Here is a 26173-nt window from a genome sequence, read left to right on the forward strand (position 1 = left end):
CTAATTTCCTGAAATTCAAGTGTCCTTTCCTTTTTGGAAAAAAAAAAAACAGCTTCTTCCACTTCTAAATATCATTCATATAAATAATAAGAAATTCTACTGAATTTGGATGAATAAGATGAATAGAATAGGATGTTCTACTGAAAATAGGCCAGAGGCAGGGATAGATTTATTTGAATGAGTCATAGATTATGACAAAAGTTTGTTTATAGAGGAGACAAGTAAATATACTATCACTGAGATGATTTATATGCCCTAAACCACCCCAAAATGTGGTGGCTTCCAACCACAGTGGTCTATTTCTTTTCCTAATTCTCTGGATGGACTCGAATTGGTCCAATCCTGCGACCATGAGGTGTCCCTGGAGTCGTATACAGATCTGGAAAGTCCAAGATGGCCTCATGTCCTCCACAGTCTCTCCTCAGACTGCCGGTCACTACACAGTAGGCTGAGCTTCTCGATAGTTTGGTTGCTGGCTTTAAATAGCTAAGGTCTTTACATGGTCCAGAACTGGCATTTTGGACCCCATTCTTGGGTCTAAACAAGTCACTAAGTTAACCTAGGTTCAAGAAGAGACAAATCGACCTCCCTTTCTTGATTGGGGGAGGAGCGGCAGGGAGAGTTTGGAACTCTCTCTTCCGCTCACCTCAGAGATGCTGATTCACTCATTTATGTCCGGGTGGAGAGCCCACGGCATGCCTAACGCTGTTAACTCTGTGCCCTGGGTCATCTCTTGAGGACATATCTTGTTGAACTCTGTCATTTGCCTTCACCTTCAGTACTGACTGGCTATCATGGTCTTGGGTGAGTTTCTTTGCATCTCCGTGACTTATTCTTCTGAGTGAGTCCCTTGCTGATCATTGCTTTAAATTTTCTTTTAGGCATATTATGTGTTTCACGTAGGGCGCTTACTGTGGGTTGATCCTCTTCTTGTATTTGGGACATATTTCTCTGTCCTCATTTTGTCCAACTCTTTGCCTGTCTCTGTGTATCCAGAACGTCAGCTCTGTCTCCTGATCTTTGATCTTGATGGTAATGACCTTATGAAGCAGAGGTCCCAGAGTGCCCTCCAGCACCGTGTCCGCTGTTTGTCAGGACCTGCTGCTTCCGGGAGCATCTCCTCTGTGTGTTGCATGTGCCTTGTTGCGTTCCGTTATTTGTAGTGCCTCTCTTTGCTTGTTGTAGGCGGCTTTTTGTTCCTGGCTAGGGTGGGATGAATTGTAACCAGGTACACAGTGGTCTGCTTGCTCAGTGAGACCTGGAGCTGCCGTTGCGGGGACCAGGCTGGGCTATGCAGATGGGCCAAGTGCATAGGGATGGAGTTTGCCCTTGTAACAAGGTGTGCCTCAGGCTTCTGTAGTACCTGCAGCCACAGCTGCTGGCGGGACCCAAGCCCTGCACAATGCATGGGTTGGGAGCCATGACACCAGTGAAATTTGCGCTGGTTTTCAGGAGAGAGGTAGACTACAGCAGCCCTGAGCCCACTGTGCCTGGCAAGGGGAATCCACCAAAGTGCTTGGGCCTGGGGCCTAGGGAGGGGCTTGTATGAGGCAAGTTAGATGCCAAGTGTGGGTTTTGTGCTGGTTCCTGCAGGTGGTCCTTATTTATACCAGCGGCATGGGAGGGGTGCAGGGGAGAGAATGGTGCCTGCCAGCCTCTTAGTTCCCGGACAGATCTGAGATCCCTGTGTCTTCAGAACACCCTCCATGACGAGTAAATCACTCTCCCATTTGCCCCCAGTGCTTTTCAAACTGCCCTGTGTGTGCTGTTTGGTGTGCTGTCTCTTTAAGGGCAGGGATGCGGCTTTCTAAGACCACTGAAGCCCCAGAGCCAAGCCTGCTGATTTTTAGAATCTCAGCCTTGAAGTCATGCTAGTTCTAAGAAGTCATGAAATTGCCCCCTTGCTTTCACAGCCAACTTGTATGGGGGTTTGTGTTTGTGCAGACCCCCCAGGGTGACAGTCTGTTTCTCACCCTTCCCCAAACCTCAGGCTCCCTCCTCTATGTGTGGCCTGCCAGAGTCTGTTGAGGTCTCAGATTGCATTTTCACTTTCCCACCTTCTTCCCTGGGGCCTCTTCCCTACCTTGGGTTGTGGGGTTTGTTCTGCTGGTCTTTGGGCTGTTTTCTGGGTTATTTAGGCTTCCGAGGGTTGTCTTGTTGTATCCACGAGACGAGGACAGCTTGGCATCCTCCTACTCTGACATCTTCCCAGCCAGCACTGCAGCCTTTTTAAATACCAACTTCTGTCACTTAATCTAAGCCATTGAAGAATCCAGAAGTTGGATTGCTAGCATTTACACCGATACATTTTATTGAAGGGTGTTTTGTTTTGTTTTGTTTTTTTAAAGTGGATTTTTGATACCTGTGAATTTCCAGTACCTTTCATGTGAGATGGTTTGGTTTTTCACATCCTCTTGCTGACGTCCATTACACTTCAGTTACTGGAGATACAAGTTAAGGTTCCAATCAGAATCTGAAGTCAAGGGAGCGTTGGCACTGCTGGCTGCCTTTGGCTAAAGCACTGCTTATTTGGATCCTAAAAAAGTCCAAAGCTTATTGGCAGGTGTTGACAACTAAGATTAGTCCAACTAAATGTATTGATATTTTATACTAAATGTATAAAATATTCCAGTTCAGAAAAAGGACTACGTCTCGTCTTCCAGCGATCTCTGTCTGACATGTCGGCCCAAAGTGTTAATACTGCTTCTGCCTGGGATTTCATGGCACGTGCCATCTTGGAACCTTCCATCTCCGCCACTGTGGGTTGTGTAGACTCAGCATGAAAGCAGCTTCAATTTCTGAAAGGGCCACTGGCTTTCCCCATGGTGGTTCCACCCTAGATAAAGCAGGGAAACCTACAAGCTTGGGGGTAGGGGTTGGGGGGTGATATTGTCAAACTTCTATTTAACTCTCTAAGGTGTGCTAGCTAAGCGATCCAAGATTTTGACTAATGAATCCCCAGTCATGTTTGGTTGAGTTTCCACTGAAGTACCAGCTCTGGGTTTGAGTCCAGGATCAGTCACTTAGATCCAGGGAGATAAAGGGATATGTGAATGGTCTCGGGTCCCATCTTTTCACGTGCATGGTGTGGATAATGAGAGAACCTAAAGTGTGATTGAATAGTAAAGTAACATCTTTTATATAGAATTCTACTATCCTGATTGCACTGATAAGAAAACAGACTCAGGTTAACTAACTTGTTCAGAGTTGCATGGTTACTATTCTACTGTGCTTAGCACGTAAGAACTGGTTTTAAAAATGTCGGAAATGTAGACATGTGGTCATATCTTAAAAAAACACCATTAAGGTTGATTTGACATTTAATATCCCCCTATAGGCCTCTCACATTTAAGACTGTAGTTAAAGTAACAAACTTAAATTTAATGATTACAAAAATATGTGAAGACTGAGCTGAAATTATTAAATGCTTAAACATAGTATAATGATGTTTTAATTGCCATTGTAAAGTGAGAGTGAACTAATTTTTGCCCCGAATAATTGACTCTCTTTCTATGCGTACTGCTGTGTCAGTTTGTTTCTTTCAGGCCTGACAGATACAGAGGGCCGTCTACTGGGCACCCATTCTCAGCTTTCTTATTGATCTGCCCTAATTCCTACATGTCTTATCCAGGTCACCCCTTTAGATTATGACATTTGTCGGAAATCAAAATGCGAATCTGAAAAGATAATATAGCCCCCCATCATTGCTTACAGATATCATAGGATAAACTAATTTGTCGATTAATATAGTCCGTTGTCTGACTGCAAAAAAATTATCTCCTACATGGTATTTATTCAGTTAGTCACACAATAAGTTTAGGAGATCTGCCTCAATTTAGGACTAAGCTGTCACCAAGCTTGCCTGAAAATTAATACCTATGGTAATAGAAGGAACATATATCATTGTATAAATTGTTTTAAATCCTTTTTGGCAGAAGACACGTTGTTCATGTTCATAAATAAAGTACATAAAGCTGTTAGCAGGATACCTGAATTACAGTATATGGTGAATTAATGTTAGTGATGGTTATTACCATTGTTAAAGTAAGAAAAGCACTTGGCATACAAGTGCTTGATAACCACCCTTAACCATGTTATGTAGGAAGTCCCTTTAAAAGTGAGTGATGGGACGCCTGGGTGGCTCAGTTGGTTGGACGACTGCCTTCAGCTCAGGTCATGATCCTGGAGTCCCGGGATCGAGTCCCGCGTCGGGCTCCCAGCTCCGCAGGGAGTCTGCTTCTCTCTCTGACCTTCTCCTAGCTCATGCTTTCTCTCACTGTCTCTCTCTCAAATAAATAAATAAAATCTTTAAAAAAAAATAAAAAAATAAAAGTGAGTGATAATTACTAATAGTGTGCTAAATCTTAAGCTGAAAGGGATTTAATATACAGATCATATAAATTAATCCCAGTTCTCCCATCTATTTCTGGGTAAGCTTTATAATTAAGGCAAAACTCTTAGAAGTCATGAATTTGATTCTTTCATTAACTTTTGAGCCTTACTGACAAAACTGCTTTATCAGAGGTTCCAATAAATTGGTATAGTTTTTTTTGAGGATGGAAATTTATTTCTCTGCATTCTTATACTTTCTTAAATTTTATTATAAAATCAACAAAGAAAATCTCTTGGTAAAGAATGGATTTGGGAGTAATATGGAATAAATAAAGAGATGATTTTTCTTGCATTCCAGAAAAAGACACTTATTAAACAATTGTATTCAGAAATTATTTCCCAAGGGAAAAACTAGGGGCTTTGTTTGAAAAATTGAAACTGATATTGGAAGAGAATTCTATCAAGAATTAATATGTGAAAGATGTTCTACACAGTGACCTTTGAATCCTGTTCTTCCTTGGGTTTATATACTTCTAAATGAGAGGTTTTATTTGTTAAGGGTTAACTTTCTCTTGGTATGTATTTCCAAGTCAAAAACAACAAAAACTATTGAACCTTGAATAAGATCTTTGGCTATGTGACCTGGCTTGACTGTTCCATCCCTCCGACTTTATTAAAACAGTTACTCCAAGATCACATATCCCTGGATTGATTTTCAAAGGGAAAACATTTTTTTTCAGTCAACAAACATTGAGCATCTCCCATTGACTGGGCATTAAGCTGAAGGAATTGGATTCTGTCCTTGACCTCAAGATGCTGATAGACCAGGGGAGGGTTTGGTAAATGTTCCCTTACAGAGCCAAGTAGTAAGTATTCTAGGTGGGAAGGTTGTAAAGACTGCATTGCAACTACTCCACCACTGTACCATGAAAGCAGATGTAGACCGTCTTTAAACCAGTAACATGACTGTCTTGTATTAAAACTTGATACACAACAACAGGTGGTGAGCCAGTGGGCTGTTGCTGATTCTAGAGTGAGGCGGATGACTAAACTGGCTAGCGCAACACAGGGATCGCTAAGGCTGAGGTAGACACGGCTTACCTCAGAAGCTCAGATGAGAGACATCAAGACCCCACTGCTTTGCAGATGTACCTGTGCAGAGTCTACCGGGAGTGAGGAGAAAGACAGGTGGGGAGATGAGGGAGATGTTCAAGCTAGGCTTTTCAGAGAAGATGGTGACTGAATTTCATCCTGAAAATGGGGACCGACTCACTACGAGACCATATTAAAGTCTACTGCATGTCGAGCCCAGGCACTTGTAAACTCTGTCACCTTAATATAAGCGAATGATTCCAAACTGTGTAGCGTTGGATTTTGTTTCTAAAAAACTTAATAAATAATCTTGAATTAAGAGGTTATCTCTTTTCCCTCTCAGTTAACATTCTAATTAAAAAAAAAAAAATTAAGACCCTGATAGGTAAAGAACATTTTTAAAATTTCTATAGCTCAGAATTTCCTTATTCGGCTATGGAATCCTTTTTTTTTTTTTTTTTTTTAATTGTGTTATGTTAGTCACCATACAGTACCTCAATAGTTTTTGATGTAGTGTTCCAAGATTCATTGTTTGAGTATAATACTCAGTGCCCCATGCAATCTGTGCCGTCCTTAATACCCATCCCCAGGCTCATGCATCCCCCCACTCCCCTCCCCTCCAGAACCCTCAGTTTGTTTCCCAGAGTCCACAGTCTCTCATGGTTCATCTCCCCCTTCGATTTCCCCCAATTCACTTATCCTTTCTTTCCCCTAACATCCTCCATATTATTCCTTATGCTCCACAAGTAAGGGAAACCATATAATTGACTTTCTCTACTTACTTCACTTAGCATAATCTCCTCCAATCCTATCCTAGTTGATGCAAAAGTTGGGTATTCATCCTTTCTAATGGCTGAGTAATAGTCCATTGTGTATATGGACCATATCTTTACTTACCCAAAAGATACAGATGTAGTGAAAAGAAGGGCCACATGTACTCCAGTGTTCATAGCAGCAATGTCCACAATAGCCAAACTGTGGAAGGAGCCGAGATGCCCTTCAACAGATGAATGGATATGGAATCCTTTTGGTAGGGAATGTCTCTTAACATAGTGTGGAAACAGTGTTTGAATAGTGTGGCTTTGGAAACAGCCATAAACCAAGGGGGAAGAGTCCTACCTTCCATTTGTCTATGGGCAAGTAGCTGGCTTGTCCCATGACATTTCTCAGGTAGGAACAAGAGATGTTACAGCCTCTGCCCACACAGGACTTCATTGCACATTGACAATGAATCCTGTCCATGAGCCAGTGGCACCCTGTGGAGAAACACTGGTGGAGGGAAGACCTGGCCTCTGAGGGCAAGGGATCACGCCTCCCAGGGTTCCAAAGATGGGGTAGAAACTCACGGCAGAAGCTTTTAGGCTGATTACCGTTAGTGCAACATGAAACATTTAAAGGCTATATGCTGTTTTTTAGTTTTAATAATCAGATGCAACTTGTCGAATTCCCTAAAAACCCATCGGATTCTATTTTTGCGTAGGCGCAGGCTGTTGGAAGGTTTACAGAGCAAAGACAAGGTACAGTGGTGGTCTTCCCAAGAAGCCACAGGGTTAGAGGCTATTAAGCATTTCCAAGGTAATTTAATCACGTATGTCATCAGCGCCTCTTCTCCTCATGGCCGTGGCAGCTGAGGCACAAGGGTGACCTTAGTTCTGATTTTGAAAGCAGCTCTTCAGTGTATTTTTTTTTTTCAAAAGCTCTTCTAACAGATTTTAAAGAAGGCTCTGTATATCAATAAATAATTTTCTTTTCTGAATTTTTCTTGAGTAAATAGCCTCAAGGCAGTAGTCCTGTGGTTTCTGAAAAATAACAAGCAGAAGATCTTCTGCACAGACTAAGGTTGCCAGGAAGAAGTCACCTGTTTTGAAGTATAAGAAGTGGCCTGTCCTCTGGGCTGATGCAGCCCCTTCCAGGCGTGTGGAGGGGAGGGGGTGGGCTGAGCGTGAGCTTCCGTTTGTCCCCAGGCAGGTGCCTTGGGGCAGTGTGCAAAACACACCATCTTGGCCCCAAATCACTATCATTTCATCGTATTTGGCTTCATTGCATATATTCCTTTAATTTGCACGCTTTTAAATACCTGCTATGTGATGCGCTCTGTTTAGTATTACACAAGCTCAATGGTAGGTCCCTTTAACTGGATGCTTGCCCGATGGTGGCTTCTTTGCTAAGTGCTTCATACTTACTAATACTCACAAGTGTCCCATGAGCTAGGTAAATTTTGTTTTCATTTTCTGATCAAGGAAGCTAAAGCCTTAAAATACAACATAACAAAATAATATAGCACAGCAGAAAACACAGCACAGCAGAATAATATAGCACGATAAAATAACATAGTAACAAATAAAATGATAACACATGATATAGGTGGGAAAGACTCCACTTCAGAAAATGAGCTGGACTGATTCTTAGTGGTTATTTTAAATTCTCACATACCAACTGAAAACAATTGGTAAAGCTGTCAACCTTGCTGTGCATTAAAATCATCTGGGGAGATGTTAAAACCTTATCTTGAATAACATGGATGAAGCTTGAAGACATTAAGTTAAGTGAATTAAGCCTGTCACCAAAAGACAAACACTGTAAAATTGCATTTATATGAAGCCCCTAGGGGAGCCAAATTCACAGAAGCAGAAAGTCAAATGGTGGCCGCCAGGGGCTGGGGAGAGAGGAGAATGCGGAGTTCATGTTTAATTGGTATAGTTTCAGTTTGAGAGGCTGAAAAAATTGTACAGATGGAGGACGGTGATATTTGCACAACACTGTGAATATATTTAATGCCATTGAACTGTATACCTAAAAAACATTAAAATGATAAAAACTATGTTACAGATTTATATTTTATTACCACTTTGAAAATTACATTGCTTTCTTAGAATCCACTCCATGAATTGTTGAATCTGAATTCCTAATGACTTTCAGGTTTGGAAACCACTGTTCTAGGACATTTTGACCAAGGATTTTGTCTAACAGGTTAGTACGTACTTTGGAAAAGGCAGTGATTTTGCAGAATTGAGTAACATTAAAATCAAACTTGGAAGTTTGTAGCTGGATATTTCATAGTTCTAGAAGATGCTTTTTAAGACTGTACTTTCAGTATTTTTATTGTGCTTATGTAATGTGATCGCTGGTCTTTGTTCAGTGGCAAACAGACAAATTTGTCTCGCACAGTATTTCATGGCATTTGAGATTGCTCAGGCCAGGAGAATTATTTCTGTATTAGAGGTGAAAACAGACTCCCAGAGCGCAAGTGACTGGCGTCTCACACATGCTGCTTAGTGTGAGGGTCGTAGGAAAGACACCTCACTGATGGAATAGAACCCTCGTCTAAGTGAAAATTGCAGGGATAACAGTTTTATAGGTTTTCTTTTTTAAGCATTGTAGTTCCTGCCATCAATTACATTAGTCATTTGAATGGAGACATGTCAGATGACTAAAGAGATGTGGGAGAATGTCCTAGAAGGGTTGACATGACAGAAGGTGTGCAGGGGGTGTTGGGCTGCAGCACTCATGGAGGGCACTGAGGGCAGGGCGGAAGAGGACACAGGACCTAGAGCTGCCTTTTCCAGAGCCCTTTACTTCAGAAGGGTCCCTCCCTACTCTCTCCTGGGTAGAGTCCCTGCTAGACCACATGCCGGGATCCGGACCCTGGAAGTCCATTGCCTGGATAGCTTTGAGCTCACTTCCAAGGTCTGCCTGGACCTCTCCTCAGCTCCTTTCTTCCCACCCTGCTATTGTCCACCCTGTGTCCAAGTGCAGACGAGACAAGTAGCTGTGTCTGTGTGTGTATTGTGGGAAAAGGTGGTTGTTGTGGACAGTGCTTGGTTGCATAAGACATCAGGCCTCTGCAAATACTAGTGATGGATTTATTTATTCATGTATAAATTGCTGAAAATTTTTCCCCTGTTACTACACCCCTTCCTCTTTTCCAGACAGATCTGCAGGCTCTCTCTCTTTTTTTAATCGACTATATTTGGCATATAACATTACACATTTAAGGTGTACACTGTGTTAATTTGATACATTTATATATTGTAATTTGTTTGCCATTGTGACAATAATCACCTCCATCACATCTTTCTTCTAGTGGCTGGAATAATTAAGCTCTACACTCTTAGCCAGTTTGCTTGCCTTGGATTTACTACGCTGAGCATTATATGTATCTTCATGACTTGCCTACTAATATTTTTATTTACTGTTGTCAGTTTGTATCCTTAAATATGTCTTATCGTCCCCTGACCCCACCATCCCTATGACCTGGTAACCTCTATTTTACTGGGTTTTTGGTTTTTTTTTTGTTTTTTGTTTTTGTTTTGTTTTGTTTTTGTTTTTTTGGTTTTCTTTTGTTTTTGTTTTTTTACCAAAATGGCTTTTTTATATTCCACAAATAAGTGATATTTTACAGTACTTGGCGCTCTCTGTTTGACTTTTCTCACTTGCAAAATGTGCTCAGTGTTCCATCCATGCTGTAATGGCAGGACATCTTCCTTTCTCATGACTGAATACTAGTCTGTGTCTATCACCTCTGTATGTGTGACTCTAATACATAACCCATACCATAGAGACACCTGTGTATCTATATCTCACATCATCTTTATCCACTCCCTCCATTGATGGGTTCCTTAGGTTGTTCCTCTGTCTTGGCTTATGTGAATAATGCTGCAGTAAACATGTGGATTTCTTGATCTGAGAATTTGTGGTCAATACTAGAGACTTTTGGAAGATAGATGCTATTTATTTTTTAAAGCCTAAATGCATTTAATGAGATTACAGAGTATCCGGAGTCAAATGGAGAAAAAGAAGAACCTTGTAAATCACTCTCCAGGAATGGATTTCTCTGCATAGACTCACCTGGGAAGGCTAACTAGAAGCACCAGGGTTCCCCGCTTGACCAAAGGGGTCAAGGGGCATTCTAGGACATTCTCCCGCATCTCTTTAGTCATCTGACATGTCTCCATTCAAATGACTAATGTAATTGATGGCAGGAATTACAATTCAAGATGCCCTTTGTCATCTATGGACACAAAAGCAGAGAGCCATTGGACATCAAGGGTCCTTGGTGACCTTGAAAGCAGAGAGATGAAAGATTTTACTTTCTACCTTCTGGGTATGACCTGACTCTTGGGTTGGATGTGACCTTGAGGAAGGACTAAACAATGAATGTCTTCAGATAGCTACCTGAGAAAGAAGGGTTCCTACCCCAGATCAAATATACCTTAATTGAAGAGAGTGAAGAAATGTGTATTTTCTAGCACTCTTGAGTCTATACTGAGATTTATATCTGACCTATTAGAACATTTATTTTGATTATTGAAGGTCTTAAACAATGATAACGTTTAGAACAAAAATATGTTTATAATTATGGTGGCTGCTGAAGTTTATTGGATGTTTCCTATGTGCCAGGAACTTTCTTAATACTTAATATCTGCTATTTTGCTTATGTTCAACACAGCCCTATGCAGTGGGTGGTAAGATCTATCCCACCTTTTTTTAAGGGAAGGAGGCTGAGACCTCGAGAAGTCAAACTGCTTGCCAGGGGCATAGCTAGTAATTAGCAGCAGAGCTTAACTCAGCTTGATTCTCTTCCATCCGGAGGCCCATATGCTTACTCACTACCCACCGGTCCGGGCTAAGGCGTTTGCATTGTATCACGCAGATGATAAAATTATACCTCAATGATGTCTCCATAATGGTTTGCTTTATTTAAAGTATCCTTATACACAGGAAGAATGGCAATTCTTAGAATCTGGTGAGATAAGAGCTAGCCTTTGGAGGTTGGAGCCATTGGGTGGTAAGAGCTGAATGCTGCCAGCAGACAATAAATCTGGCAGTGATGAGTGAGTAATACACAGAGGGGGGCCACACGAGACTCCAGGAAGGAAGATCAGTTACAAGACCATTGCATAGCAGACTGAAGTGGGATCACTGCCAAATGATCTCATCAGGGGAGCAAAGTATGTTGAGGGGGAAAAAAAAGCATTGGTGAGCTCATTAAGGGGAAGGCTCAGATATCTGTAAGATGAAGAAGAACCCTTACTTAATCCTTCATCAGTAGAAATTGGTTTCCTTGGCAAGTCAGAGATTTCCGCTTTTATTCAATTGGCATGAGCTGTAGGAAGCCATTGGCACAGAAATAAATAGTACCTGTCGATATTCTTGGCATTCAACTTGATACTGAGCTGATTTCTTATAGCAGAATAAAAAGGCTTCCTGTCTCCAAATGCTACCTGAAGATAAGTTCTGCCACCTCATGCTGTGCTCTTGGTAGAGGACACTGACGAACTAGCTCCACACTTAGTTTGGCTGGAGACGTCTTCCCTTAGACATATGGGACTACATCTAATACTCTGATGATATTTAAAAATGAAAACCTGATAAAGTCAAGCCCTTTGCTACTAAGTAGGTTTGAAAAAAAATTGTTTGTGGGGTTTGAAAAATAAACTGTTCTTATAGACTGCTGACCACAAAGCCCTCCTCCGCCTCCCTCCCTCTGATCCCGTATCCAATCCACCAGGAAATCACGCTGCCTGATCTGACCCTATCACAGAGTTCAAGTGCCTCTCCACCCCCTACTGCTTCCCCCTTTTGCAAACGCCCACCATCTGTCAGACGGGAGATGGAGGTGCCTCGCTGGTCTACAGTCTCTACTGTGGCTGCCTGGCCATTGACTCTCCACAGAGCTGGGAGAGGGTCCTTTTAATTTGGGAGCGAGACCTTGCCACACCCACTCAGAACCCTGCAGTGTCTGCACGTTTCACTCAGATGGAAGCCAAGTCCTTTGGGGGGTGAGAGGCACGTGCTCCTTCCTGATCTTCATTTTACCCCTTCCCTCTTGATGCCCGTGCTCTTCCGTTCTCCCCCAGCTGTTGAACTCTGGACACCAGAGCCCCACCGTGCTGCTCCTAGAATCCACTAAGGGCTGCAGACCCCTTGCTCTCCTGGTTCCTCTACCTGGATCCTCTCTCTTAGATCTGCGGTTAACTGTCCTTCCCACCTCTCAGATTGTCACCTCTGCGACAATCTCACATTATCAATGAGCACATCCTAATCAGGTTCAATCTTTCATCTTAAACCCCCTCCCATTGTAATCCCTGCTACCCTGTGGGACTTTTTTTTTTTTTTTTTTTTTTTTTTTTTTGGTGGAAAATGCTGGAGCCCTTACCTAAAGTGCTCTATGATATATACATGAGTGTAAAATATCACATGTAGGATATATGTTATGTTTACTATTTACTATTTCTTTGATCAGTACACAGGAACCTTTGCTTTTGTTGATGAATCCCAAACACCTACAACAATTTATGGCCCATAATAGGCACTCAAGTTTGAGGGAGTAAATAAGTGATTGAATTAAACTAGTATTTTTAACAACAGTAGAAATAGTTTTCTTTGAAATGGACCCATCAGGTATGTTTTATTTAGTTGGAACCATGATTGTGTATTTTGTAATACTCCGTATGACAAAAAATACAGTCCAAACACAGAAAATCTTGAAAACACAAAGATAAAAGGAAAAAAATAAAGATTGTTACTCCACCTAACGTACTCATTACCTTTGTGATACTCTCCAGCAAAGACTCTCTACTTGTAATTTTAGCGGATTTAGTAAAAACAACTATCTGAGAGTCTCCATAATTTTTATCACATTTTCTTTGTAATAATATCCTGTAGGTATTCCATGTCGTACATGGTTTTTATCAATAAATCACTGTACATCAGTGGTTCCCCAAATTATGTGGGTTGTATCTATCAATATTTACAATATTAGGAGGTAAAAATGAGAATATTTAAAAATATTTACTAATTTATTTAAACATGCCAAAAATAAACACTATATTTTAACGTAAAGTAGCCGATTTTTAATAAAGATGACTATATCTTCCCAAACAAACAAACAGAACTTAGTGCAGATAGAAGTTTGAGTTTACATTTTTGCCAATCTGTCAGTATCTGGCTTAGTGGAAGAGATTCTCATATTTGCTTCTGTATTCAATCTGTTCAATTTCTCTTGTTTTGGCTGAACTATATGAAAAGATCATTCCCAGAGGGAGATGTGGTAGGAAAAGGGAGAAGTAAGCTGATGGTCTTTTCAGCTAATTTTGGATGTTTTTATTTAATATTATAGCATTACCCAACAAGTGGTAGTTTATTAAAGGTTAATTACAATATGGAATGTGAAACAGTAACTACATTAAAATCCATTGATTCATCTTGTACTTTGAATAGATCTTTCTTTGTGCATGATTTTATAACATCATGCATCAATCATCTGGAAAATACTGGTTCACCAAGTTATACAGAATTCCCAATTAAAAAAAAAAAACCTCCCATTTGTTAACATCTGCCTATCATCGATATCTCATCAGAAGAGTCTTCGAGAATCGGAAAGGTGTTAAGCCCAAAGTGGCAGATAAGGTTTGTCGGATGTTTTAATTTTCATTTGAGAGTTTACATTTTATCATTGGCAACAAATACTGCTGGTTTTTTGGTTTTGTTTTGTTTTGTTTATTGAAGTCACAGGCTCACTTTGTTCTTTTTGAAGAATTGTCGGCCAGATCCTCAAATCTGCATAACCACAGTTGGTTGGTCACTGCCAAGTAAAAATGATGTTCCATATAAAAAGTGGAACTCTTCATCTTGCAACTCCAACAATTATGCAAGTGATTTTCCCTGAGACAGCTGTCATGCTTCAGTAGCCCCAGAAGGGCTGTAAGTGGACTTGCCACTTTGTTACAGTGTTCAAAAAATGCATATTCAAGCATTGAAACATAATACGATGAATAGCTTTTACTGTTGCATCAAAAATGTTTGAAAGTAACCCTGGCATTTTATTTAACTTTTAACTGTAAGTGGTGATGAAGAACTTAATGGCACCTGCTGCAGTGTAGTGTTATTGCCTTAATTTGTGCTGAGGGGCCACCGCTGCTCCTGCACCATCTGTGTAAATATCAGCATCGCTGTGCCAGGGTAAACCATCATCATGGACAGTTATTCCACAGGGAACAGCCAGTACCACAGGTGTCTGTTGCCAAGTGCTCATAGAAAAGATGATCTTTTTTGATGATCAGTTGGTTCTGATATCAAGTAAATACAAGCAAAGGAGCAAGTCTAGCCATGGCTATAGATGCATCCATTAGTACAGCAGAAGTACATTTCAGTAAAGAAGATCTCAACTCCCTTTTGTGCCTGCAGCTCTGTCTTAAATGCAAGAAGATACTGTATTATTTGGGCAGAGACAGGGCAATGCTTTCTTGTACTGAGGTCATCCAGCAGGCATGGAGTCAAGTCTGCATGCCTTCAGGGGTCTCTGAGCTGTCCTGGAGGTCTTCAGCCAGGGCTTGATGATCACTCATCCTGTAAAATGCTCTCCTTGTTAATCTGAGAAGCCGTACCAAATCAGTTTTGTTTCTCAAAACTTCATCATGACTACATTTAAAAGCTCAATTTCCTTTTCCCTGAATTATCCATGATTGGGCTCAAAATGACATAACTAGCATGGTAAAGTTAATTTTGAAATACTCTGTTGTGTAAGACAATAAGGTAAATTATAACATTGAGGGGAAAAGTAGCTCTTGTCATATTTTCCTCATTTATAGTGTCTCCAAATTGCTTTGGACAAGATTTATCCCATCCATGAGTCAGAAAATTCTCTGCTGTGTCCTTTGTTTTTCAGTGTCTTTAGGTTTAGAAATTGGCAGCTGTAGCTTGAGGAGTCTTCCAATCTCACCTTTCAAAGTCGGTGATCCATCCCTAAAAGTGAACAAAAAGATAATAAACTTTGTTTTATTAAGTTCTTTATGCCAATAATTACAAAATTCTAGAATTATAACAGCATTAGACAAAATTTTTACAGTTAAAAATGTTTTTGAAGGGGCACCTGGGTGACTCAGTGGGTTAAAGCCTCTGCCTTCAGCTCAGGTCATGATCCCAGGGTCCTGGGATCGAGCCCCGCTTCAGGCTCTCTGCTCAGTGGGGAGCCTGCTTCCCCCTCTCTCTCTGCCTGCCTCTCTGCCTGCTTGTGATCTCTGTCTGTCAAATAAATGAATATAATCTTTAAAAAAATGTTTTTGAAGAAAAAATATAAAACAATTACTGCAACACAAGTTATCCACATGTGTTTTCTTCTTCTTCTTCTTCTTTTTTTTTTTTTCTTTTTCACCTTGACACAAGAAGCATGTATCAAGCCTGAAGAACCATAGTTACTCAGGAGTTCAAAACACTGATATGCTGGATGATAATAAAGTTACATGTGTGAAAAATGTCTAGTAAGAGCACAGAATTACTGAAACTATACTGAGTTAATTTCTGCAAATAGCACACATATCCTAAACCTACACACTACCTTAAAAAAAATTCTAGGAAACACAAGAGCTTACAAGCATAAGTATATATAATATATAATATGTGTTATATATTATATATTTATATTATATATTTATTATAAGTGTATGTATATATGAAATCCACACGTATATATCAAAGTGATGTCGTCATTACCACATGTCATGGAGTCTCTGGGGGATTCTGTGGTACATATGTGAAAACTAAGGTGAAAATTACAACTTAAGCTATTTGCTTTGACTTTGAGGAACCCCTTAAAAAGGTCTCGGCCTAGCCTCTCAGATCACCTTCCAAGAACTGCTTCTATATACGATTATGTTATTTTGTATATATTGCATATGCAATATATATGCTCTCTATCGATCTATCTTCTATCTATCTTCTATCTATGTATATATCATCAACAAATGACTGAGATACAATTTTTTGTACTTGGATTTCCTTTCCCCTCTGTTGTAACTTTCAAGGAGTAGATTAGCAAAAATAAAGTCATTAAGGCAAATTCAGAATGCAGGACATCCAATGAGACCGTGGTCCCAGTGTCTTCCAAAAGTCAGTGCCATGTGAAGGCAGGGTGGAAGGATCTTTTAATATAAGAGACTAGAAGAATGTAACAGCCATAACCAATGTGTAGAATCTTACTGGATCCTGGTTTGAGAAGAAAAACCAGGAAAGACATTTTTGAACAATAATATTTGAATATGAAACAGAGACTAGATGGTATCCAGAATCGAAGTTGATTTTCTGATTGCATTATAATGTATTATAGTTATTTAGGAACGTGTTCTTATTTTTAATAACTGAAGATTAGGGGTAAGGTGGTATCTGCAACTATCAAATATTTCGTCAAAATATCTATAAAGCCTTTTTATCACTATACACATAGGAAAAGACAAACCGAGGGTAGAAGAAACAAAGATGGTAACAGTTGCAAATCTGGATAGTAGGGATACAGGTGATTCTTGAGCTATTCTTTCAGCCTTTCAATTTGTTCAACTGTTTTCATAGTAAAAATAAAAAAATCAAAAATTTAAAAAATAAAATTTACTTGTTAATAAATCTCATATTCTTAATACTATTCATATCCGAATCATTGTATAAAAGTATATGGAACTGGTTTGAATGTTGCATGAGGCATTTGCTAATACTTTTACTGTAAGCTGTGTAGCTCAGGGGGTAAGTGACGAGCTCCGTGTCCTTTTCATTCCTCACCTACATCGAGTGCTGTGATCTCAGGGAAATTCTTAAGGTTGTATTTGTGAAATTTGTGAAATGGATTATTTCAGAAGGTGGTTGTGAAATGAACCTTCATGTTCTCTATAATATCCCTAGCCCAGTGCCTGGCAAATGGCACTCATCTCATTTTCAATTATTGTCATTGCAAATACCAAGTACTTACTTCAATCTGTTAGAAAAGCCAGTGGTGAGGCACCTGGGTCATGCTGTCTGTTAAGTATAGGACTCTCAGAATTGGCTCAGGTGATGATCTTGGGGTTGTGAGACTGAGCCATGTATCAGGCTCCACACTGACTGGGGAGTCTGCTTAAGATTTTTTCCTCTCTCTCTGCCCGTTCTGCTCCCTCCTCCCCTCCCTCCCTCTCTCTCTCTAAAAATGAATCTTAAACAAAATTTAAAAAGCCAATGGTGAAGCTTTACACATATTAAATCATGTCTATTACATTACATTCAAATGTGTTCTATAACTTCAGGCCTGTTGAAAGTCCTTAGGGAGCAAAATGTTTTAATAGATATGTAAGAATTACTTGTAATTAGCATGCAAATAATTATAATTATTTTTACATAATTTAAATACTCCTCTACTGTTGAAACATGTTCTCAAAGTTTGTCCTGATAATTATTTTGCCTTAAATTTTCTAAACCATAAACAACTTCATCTTGAATTATATGTCCAAATCAGTGGAATCTTTTGACATATTTGGGAGAAATTTAACCACATTTCATGGGTAGAATTCCAAATTATGAGTATTCTCAGTTCTTGGTGTTCAAGCTACTGATAACCAATAATTCTTAGAGAGCAAATTATATGAGAGACCTTATGGAGTGTTTGCAGTAATAAATATCTTAAGATTTTAAAGATGGCTACAGAAGTGTTTTCAGTGCAGTTTACTAAAGTGGAGCTATTTATTTTTTTATTTGCTTTCTATTTTGTTTAAAAGTTCTCCAGTTGTTATGGATAGTTTTTTACAGTGTTTCTTCTTAAAAATCACCCTGAATTTTTGTTACTAACAAGTGCTGCTGAAGGCTGTGAGACATTTAAGTAGGAGATCATGATAAGTATACAATGGAACATTATTCAAGCATGAGAAAGAAGGAAATCTTACAGTTTGTATTTGCAGAGGGGATGGACCTTGAAGGCATTATGCTAAGTCTAGCAGGCCAGACTGAGAAAGACAGATACATTGTATCATGTAAATGTGGTACCTAAATAAAAGTGAAGCTCAGGGGCGCCTGGGTGGCTCAGTGGGTTAAAGCCTCTGCCTTCAGCTCAGGTCATGATCTCAGGGTTCTGGGATCGAGTCTTGCATCAGGCTCTCTGCTCGGCAGGGATCCTGCTTCCTCCTTTCTCTCTCTCTCTGCCTGCCTCTCGGCCTACCTGTGATCTCTCTCTGTCAAATCTTTAAAAAAAAGAAAAAAGTCAAGCTCAGAGAAAGATCCAGTAGAAAAGTGGTTGCAGGGCGCTGGAGGGTCGAGGTTACAGGAAAAGGCTAGTAAAAGAATACAAATTTTCAGCTGTGGTTTAGGATGAATAAAGTCTGTATCTCATGTGTAATTCCGTGAGGATGATCGATCCCACTGTGAATTATGCTAAAGGAGGACAACTGGAATGTTTTCCACCAAAAAACCCCCCAAAATTTGTGAGGTGACCATTGTGTTAATGAACTAGATGGGAAGCGCCCTTTACAATGTGTATCCTATCATGATGATGTACACTTTTAGTATCTTCTAATTTTGTTATGCCTCAAAACTAGGGGAAAAAATGAACTTGTGGAAGGTAATTTAAAGTGCCCTCCTAAAACTTAATGTTTCCATTTCCATTTAGTGTATTACATAGTCAAGCAAATATTTATTTTTTTCACGGATAAGACTCTCAAGAACATTGAAGTATTGACATTATGGCTTGGCATAGACATAGCCATTGTTGAAATAAATAGTGGAGCCCCTGTCTAAAGAAGGGGGCTAATTACAATGAAAGGAGAAAAACTCAGTTATAGTTTGTGTTTCCTGCAAATACCCACTGGGAGGGGGGCATTCTAATTGTTCTTAGATCTTAGGAGACTCGGAGATACAGCTCATTAAAAGAACAAGGAAGGGCTAGATTTTTCAACCTGCATCACTTCGGGCAACAGCTTCCTCTGTCTTCCTCTCTTTCTGAGATAAGTTCCGTCCAGCTGCTGAAATAGACTGCCTTCTGGAAATTAAAACCCACGTGGCCAAGACTGCAGCAGTAAATCTGGTGGAACAGATGGTCCTGGGTGAATTGTTCTACCTCTTCGTAAAACCCTGGGATTTTATCAATAGGCTTTATACTAAGTAATAGGAATCAGAGTGACAAATTAACAGTAAAACTTCCATGCTTACATCCAAATAGTATGCTGTGGCTTCTTGCATTGGTTCGTTCTAATCAAGGTGGAGTAATTTGCTAAGTCAAAAATCAGATATGTAAACGTATATGTGTTCATTTAGTATCCTCTCTCTATTCAAGCACTGAGATGGGATTAAATGGGAATTTAGTTCTATATCCCAGTTAGATTTTCCAGTGGTGCTCACAAATTATGTGTTGATGAGGTGTTTTTTTTTTTAACTTCTTTTAAGTTTATTACTATTTCAAATATAAAATAACTCATGGGTTTATGCATTTAACATCACTCAATATTTTCATTTGCTGGTCAGTGGGGGGCGGGGGGAAATAAGAGGAGGAAAGAAGAATTAATAATTTTCCTGTCTACCGAGTCTGGTTTTTTTCTCCACCCTGTCTGATCTGATCTTTCTAATTGTCACAGGAAGCATTCACACATCTATGTTTTCATAACTTTACTCAACATCCTCTATTGAGTTATTTGTAAATAATGGAAAACGCAGGGGTTGAACAAGACCAATAAATCTTTCTTCTTTTTGTGGAGTTTAAATCCTAGCAGGGAGAACACCCAGGAACAAATACCTGATTAAGTCTCTAATGATTGTATTAGCAAGGGATACAGGAGCTCATGGTGGGAGAACCTGACCTAGCTGGAGGGGGTTGGGGAGAGAGGAAGCTTCCAAGGTTGTTGGATGAATGCTTGAAGGTCTGAGCATATCATTGATGGAGCTGTGTCCTAAAGCATGAGCAGGAGTTGGCCTGTAGAAGAACTTTTTGCCTGTGTGCTTGAGTGCGTGTGCTTGTGTGTGAGTGTCTAGAGGGACCCAGAGAGGCAGAAGGAACAGTGGTAGATCTGGTGACACAGACTGATAAGGAAAAAAGTGGTTTTCTCCCCATTATCACTGAGGCATCCATGGTCCCACAGGTAATTATCAGTGGGATTTGAGCTCAGTTCTGTTCAGACTCCAAGTTCTTTCTAGTACAACATTCGTTTTCCTTGTTGGTCATCAAGTCATGCTTAAGTTCCTGCTTTGATCTTTATCTGCAGGTTATTTGTCCTGAAATGCATTTGCACGTTGCTGCCTTGTTTGTGAAAGAAAGTTGCTTCAGCATCATCTCTTTTGTTTTTCAGTGTCCCAACATTCCAGAGCCTTCCTGAAGAAATCCTCAGTAAGCTTGCCGATGTCCTTGAAGAGGTAATTGGTTTTTGTCCTTGAACTTTTGGAGATGGGACATAGCCCAGCACAGCAGTGTGATGACGAGTCATGTACTACAGAAACCTTGTAAATATTTTTATGCTCCAGGATGAGCTCTCTACTTGGCTTCAAATAAAAAGCAGCTCAGCACATCTGTCATTTATCCACAGTTAGAAATGTGCAACTCAACTGAGCAACAGAGGGAGGGAAACCTCCTTGTGGCAAATAGAATGTGACTTTGAATTCCAAGAATAGGAGCTAGAGTATTTCTTTGACTACAGTCGGTGTAAACCAGGATTGCATTAATTACCCAGAATGCTAAAGCTTTGGATGAGCCAATTTACATCAAGGCTTAGTGGTTAGATACTGTTGTAGTAGCTTCTGAGTGTATTGGATACATCTTGGTTGTATTCCTGCATGTAGAAAGGTCACTGTTACTTATTCTCTGAACCTGCAGAGTCCAGGCAGAGTCTTGGGTGAAATCAAAAGGATATGGTCTCTGGTGCCTCCAGAGACCAGGAAGGAAGGGTACAGGGGTGCAGTGCGGTTCAGTGGGGTGAGGGGGGTGTAGTAGGAGTTGGAGGAAAGTTGCTGTGGTATCCTGTTTCCTCTGCGATCCAGAATGCAAGGCCATTCTGAAAATGAGGAGAGGGCAGAGGTATGAGAGGTTCAAGGGCAGAGGAGAAGGCAGGAGAAAACGGAGGTGTGTTTGAACTAGAACAGTGTGATGGCCAGGTATGTTGCTATGCCACTGGATGTTAACCAGCCAAGCCTAAATTAAATAGGCAAGGACGAGTTCATTTAAGACTCGGGGACAGAGCTCAAGCTGGACTCTGCTAGAGCAAAAGGTGGTAAGAGTTTTCAGTGTGGCGCTGAGGTAGTGGAGAAGAATATGGTGGGGTTCTTCCCGGGGGAGGTGGGACAGTGTGATGAGGCCATTAGCATTTGCTCATCATCCCTTCTGGAAGTTGGGGTCCCTATTCCCCGTAGACACATGGATGGGTGTTTGGCCAGGAAACCAGGAGTGGTGGAGGGAGAGAATGGGGAGCTGTGCAGCAGGTGCAGGCAGGATGGTGGAGGCTGACCATGGGAGATCAGCGGAGCGAGGAGCGGGAGGCACTTGGGGAGGAGTGGAGCCAAGGACAGATGGTGCATCAGGGGGTTTGAGTCTCTGGAGGCTGAAGAATTGTTGGAGGGGTGCGTTAACGGGAGTGAAATGTTTTTCTCTCTGGCTCCTCACCCTCCTGGTCATTCAGTGATCGCTAGAACCCGAGAAGTGCCTATATACACATTCTTCATTTCATGCCTGTGGAAGAGGGCTTTCCTATGATTCATTGGTCTCCCTTGTCAACTATGTGAACGCATAGTAAAGCACATTTGAGTCCTAGGTTTGGGTATAAAGAATTCACAAGAGAAAATACTGGCTGGATTTCTCTCTGAATGCCCCGACCTCTGTACCTGCAACCTCTTGGGGTGTAAGATTGTTTTTCCCAGTTCTTTTGGTTTTGCTTTCCTCGCTGAATACACTGAAGATCTGATGACCCTTTTCTTTTAAAACCAAGGAAACTAAAAGTATACATTTACTAGACCCAATCAAGCCCTACCAAAAAGAAAAAAAAAATCTTTCAATCATGTTCTTTCTTTTTCACATCTGTGGAAGGATCTGTATTTTCTGCAAAACAAGAGCTTTGGCTCTATAATAATTCTGACCAGAGAAATGGGTTTGTATGTTATGTCAGATTTTCCTAATCAAAAGATGCCTTAATTTACCTTGGGATGGATGGCGTGAGCCTTAGCACAGCCCACACCCTCACTACCTTGGAAGGCAAATGTGTGATGAAGTGCCCACATATTTGTCTTGAGGGCATGGAAATGAAGTCAACAGACAAAATGCGAGGTAGACCTATAAATAGACTACCCAATGCGTGAAAAGTCTTCGACTCAAGTTGAATCAACAAGTGCAGTGAGAAGTTAGATTAAATGATGTATCAGATGGAGTGCAGCAAATTTGGAAGAACAAAAGCAATACCAGTGTCACATAACATTAAAGGGAAATGTGCTTGCATAATAAGTGAGCTGTCTTTTTGCTGCAAATATCCTCAAGATGAAAGAAGCCCAGATTATCTTGAAAGGAAAGCAATATTATTATAGCTTTCAACAAAGAAGTTACAGCCTTGTTTGTTGGACAAATATTTATGGAGCCCTGCCACGTGCCAGGAATTGTTTCAATTCCTGTTCCAGTCGGGGGACTCAGGGCTGTTCTCCCTTAGCAGAAGTGCCAGCAGAGGTTACAGATGAGCAGTAAGGAGGGAAAATAGCCTTGAGGGATGAAGCCACTCTGGACCAGGTCACCAATGGGGGACCTCTATGAGGAGGTGATGTTCACGCTGATGTCTAAGTGTAGATACGAGATACCATGCTTGCCGGGCAGAGGGGAGGGCAGACATGGGTCCTAAAGTGGGGGAAGCTTTCCTGTCCTTAACGCACAGAAGGAATGTTGCAGACTTGGGCCAGGGGAGTTAGGGATGGAGAGAGAGCTATCAAGTGTCACTGGTAGAAGAATGAGAACAGTGTTACTGATGGCGTCGCTCAGGAGGTCCTTGAGGACACCGTGGGATAGTTGGGGCATCCTCTTCTGCAGGTGAAAGAGAAGCCCTGTGTGAGTCATTTCTGGTGCCGCCATCCCCTTTGTGATTTCTAGCACAGACGTACCCACTTGTTTGCTCTTGCCTGTGAGCTTCTAAATCAGAAACTAATACCCTTGCTCCAAGTATAGCAACTTAGTGCCCCTTTCTTCTTTCCTTTTATATCACATAATAGAAAAATTTCCTCTGCGTTTTGACTCTCTTGCCTTTTTAAAGAGACCTACAAACATTCTCTCTAGGCCCTTTGAGGAGTTGTGTGTAGGCATAGGTTCTTGGCAAAAGGCCTGTCTGGATAAAACAAAATAATCCCAGCATTTTCCTAAGTTGTATTTTGCAAGACAGGTTGAAATAATTTATGCGACTTTCTAATTATCCACGTTCATTATCACCATAATGCACTTTTGTCATCCCATACATGACCCAAACTGAGCCTTAGTACATACCGGATTGTTTTAGGTACTCCAAATACATGGTTTGCTAGATAAGCCATTTTGTTGTTTGTAAAATAAATTAGAAGAGGATTTTTAGGAGCATGTGGGGAATACCAAGCTCTGACTTTATAAACTGATTTCATTGACCTCTATTCTAGCCCATATATTATAGCAAAAAAATATATATTTGTATTAGTCAAGTGTTAGAATCTGTTCTGAGAATCTAAGAAACACCTGTGTGTAAATGAAAAGAACTGCAAAATTATAAGATAGGATGTGATCTCTTCTTTATTACTCTAACAACATAACACACTTTCCTTCTCTTTTATTTACACATGATTAGTCTTCTTGATGAATGACATTTTTCAAATGGATGGGACCATTCCTCGCTCATCTTCAACTGAGAAACAGTTCCCTTCAGTGCTTACCTCTCCAAGCACAATGGAGAATAAGCCCAGTGCCTAATGTTCACTCAGCTATCAGGACTGCAGTGACACCTTTAAAGAAATTTACAAATAAAAACATTTCCTTATAGAAAACATGATCAATGATTAACCTGATTCAAAGCCATATCACAAAGAGTGCTTGAAGTTACTTAGGGTAGGAATATGCTTTCACCAATGAGGGTGAAAAAGTTTAGATAACTCAAGGAAAACTGTACTTCATGGAAAATGCCAGATTGAAGAGCAAATCAAGCCAACAATTTCACTTTTTACCACTTGGCATAGCATAATTTCCCTTTATGCGAATAGAAGTGGGGCATGGGTACTATATTTAAATCTCTTGATTTTTAAATGGAAAATAAAGCACATCAAAACCACTCCTTTGCTTTTATTGAAATCTGTTTCATGTCCAATGCACTCATTAAAAAATTGGATTTGGTTGTCTTAGAATTAAAAAAAACCTCTTTGCTACACTTTTAAAGCTCTTTACTTTGGGGTCTGCGGTTTCATATGGTTGGATCTTGTGCACATCTGAACCTAAATAATGGGTTATTTTGGTTTGTTTCCTTAGATGATACATTTATTTGTGTGGGTATTTTTAAATTTTTTTATTTTATTACTATTATTAATATTATTTGTATTGGATACTTGGACTATCATGGCCCTGACAAGGTCTTAGACAAAAAATATGCTTTGGACTTCCTGAAAAGACAAAGTAAAAGTAGAAAAAAAAGGCAAGGATGAAATGTTTTCAGTTCACCATTACTTGATAATATGGTAGAGAGCAAATAGCCGATTATATAGTCCAGGGAACATGGCTGGAGAAGGAGGTTAATGTAACAGGGTCCTCCCGGCCCTCACTTCTTGCTGCAAGGTATGATGAGGTGTATCATTGTTGCTTGGCAATACGTGTTCATGGCGGCATCTTCTCAGATCCTTGTGCCTCTCTCTAGTTGAGTAATGCAGGGAAAGTCCTCTTTCCCTGGTAAAAAGCTCTCTTTTTACCACTATAAACAGTCCTAGAGTCTTCAGTACAGAAACTGATGGAGCAGACAGGAACATTATTAATTCTTCTGAAATGTGTTGTAGAATTAAACTTTTCCTTCCCTTCCTTTAGGTCTGGCTCTTGCCATTTGAAGCCAAGCTGGAGGGAATTCAAAGACCTGTTCTTTCTCAATTGCTTTGGCATAAAGGATCTGAATTTAGAGATTTAATTGTTTAGTTCTTGCTGGTGTCTTCTGGGCCTTCCCTTCTGTGAGGCAAATAGCTCCTTTTGAAGGGGAATGACATGGGTGGTGTGTGTGTGTGTGTGTGTGTGTGTGTGTGTGTGAGAATTGGCAGGATGTAGAGATTAAAAAGTAAAGAAAAAACTCTAATACTGATTTTTTTCACATCTTAGGAAATATGGAATGGGAAAACATATTCACAAATCACATGTAATAAAGGACTTGTATTATTCAGGGTTCTCCAGAGAAGCAGAAAGAATAGGATGTGTATATGCCTTTTTTCCCCCTAAGATTTTATTTATTTATTTGTCAGAGAGAGAGAGAGTGAGAGAGAGTGGGTGCACAAGCAGGGGGAGAGAGAGAGGGAAAAGCAGTCTTCCAAGCAAGGAACCCAATGCAGGACTGGATCCCAGCACCTTGGGATCATTACCTGAGCCGAAATTGGATGCTTAACTGACTGAGCCACCCAGGCATCCCAGGATGTGTATATGTCTATAGAGAGATTTGTTCTAAGGGATTTGCTCCTGTGACTGTGGAGGCTAGCAAGTCTAGACTCTCTAGGATGGGCTGGCGCTCTGGAGCCTGGACGAACTGGTGTTGCCGTTCAAATCCAAAGACCATCTGCTGGTAGAATAGTAACTTCTTGGCAGGGGAAGTCAGTCTGTGGTCTATGAAGATCTTCAACTAATTGGATGAGACCCCACCCCCCCCCCCAGTTATAAAGGGAAATCTACATGACTCAAAGTCCACTGATTAAATCTTATCCACAAAAAACACCCTCAGTGAGAAATCCAGAATGATGTTTTACCAAATACTTGGACACTGTGGTCCAGCCAAGTTGATACATAAAATTAATCATCAAAGGACTTGTA

At 40.4% G+C, this 26173-nt stretch overlaps 1 protein-coding gene across 2 annotated transcripts in view; it reads left to right on the forward strand.

Moving 5' to 3' along the window:
• LOC111145213 (protein kinase, cGMP-dependent, type I) overlaps positions 1-26173 on the forward strand; it is a 1255864-nt gene that overhangs the window by 855433 nt on the left and 374258 nt on the right. For both annotated transcript variants that reach the window (XM_022499949.1, XM_022499948.1), the window contains exon 5: positions 20493-20556. In XM_022499949.1, coding sequence (XP_022355657.1) covers positions 20493-20556 — 64 coding nt within the window. The remainder of the gene's footprint in view (positions 1-20492; positions 20557-26173) is intronic.

Source organism: Enhydra lutris, unplaced genomic scaffold (genome assembly GCF_002288905.1).
Source record: "Enhydra lutris kenyoni isolate GAN:26980312 unplaced genomic scaffold, ASM228890v2 scaffoldscaffold12, whole genome shotgun sequence".
Classification (NCBI taxonomy): Eukaryota; Metazoa; Chordata; class Mammalia; order Carnivora; family Mustelidae; genus Enhydra; species Enhydra lutris.